This window comes from Pteropus alecto, unplaced genomic scaffold (genome assembly GCF_000325575.1).
Source record: "Pteropus alecto unplaced genomic scaffold, ASM32557v1 scaffold8129, whole genome shotgun sequence".
Taxonomy (NCBI): Eukaryota; Metazoa; Chordata; class Mammalia; order Chiroptera; family Pteropodidae; genus Pteropus; species Pteropus alecto.
The window spans coordinates 1-833 of NW_006442672.1; the positions used below are offsets into that span (position 1 = coordinate 1).

The following is an 833-nucleotide window of genomic DNA, read 5'->3' on the forward strand; positions in this document are numbered from 1 at the left end:
GGCCCACGGGCCAGCCCAGCCACGTGCGACAAGGGCCGCGTGGCCTGCCAGCAGGCCTCTGAGCACTTCGCCCAGAAGGGCCCCACCTGGAAGGAGCAGGTGGCAGCCCCCATGGAGCTGACAGGGCCCGAGGAGGAGAGAGCAGCCGGCGAGGTGCAGGTAGGGCACCTGTGACGGTCCCGGGCTGGGGATTCTGCCTGTCCCTATGTGCCGTCTCACAAAAGGGCCCTGTGGCTCATCACCAAGGCCAGCAGTGTTGCACGTGGTTAGAGACCACAGTGGCCCCCACTGCCTCTTCCTGGGGCTTCGCACCCCCAACTCGGGGAGCCGGGGCAGGGCCAAGCTCGGCTTCGCTCCCATTTCAAAGCCGTTTCCTGTCCTGTGTTTCAGGCACCGTCAACGTTCTCCAAGTTGAAGATGGAGATCAAGAAGAGCCGGCGTCACCCTCTGGGCAAGCCACCGACCAGGTCCCCGCTGTCCGTGGTCAAGCAGGAGGCCTCCAGTGATGAGGGTGAGTGGGGATGCCGTCCCTACCTGCTCGGGCCCCGGGTCCTATGTACCCCGTTCTCTCACCCAGAGCCTCCCCCGAGGTCTCCCTCCACCACCTCCCCTGCCGGTCATCCCCACCGCCACCAGCTTAGGCCAGGCCCTCAGCGTCTGTCCCCAGACTGCCCAGCCCTCAGACACAGCCCCACGCCCATAGCAACCCAGCTCAGCCTGCGGGTCTCCCCAGAAGAGCGCCCCAAGTCTCTTCCCCTCAGCCCCATTTGCTCTCCTCACTGTGGGGGCCTCACTCACGCTGGGCTCAGGGCCGGAAATGCCCAGCGTGGCCC

At 66.4% G+C, this 833-nt stretch overlaps 1 protein-coding gene across 1 annotated transcript; it reads left to right on the top strand.

Annotated features, from left to right (window-relative positions):
* Window positions 1–9: 9 nt before the first annotated feature.
* LOC112471820 (SKI family transcriptional corepressor 2-like) lies at window positions 10–781 on the top strand (the record flags this gene model as incomplete). The annotated part of the gene is made up of 2 exons (XM_025040470.1): window positions 10–159; window positions 391–781. Coding segments are annotated over exons 1-2 (439 nt in total), but the record flags the coding sequence as incomplete, so codon positions are not given.
* Between the last annotated feature and the right edge of the window lie 52 nt (window positions 782–833).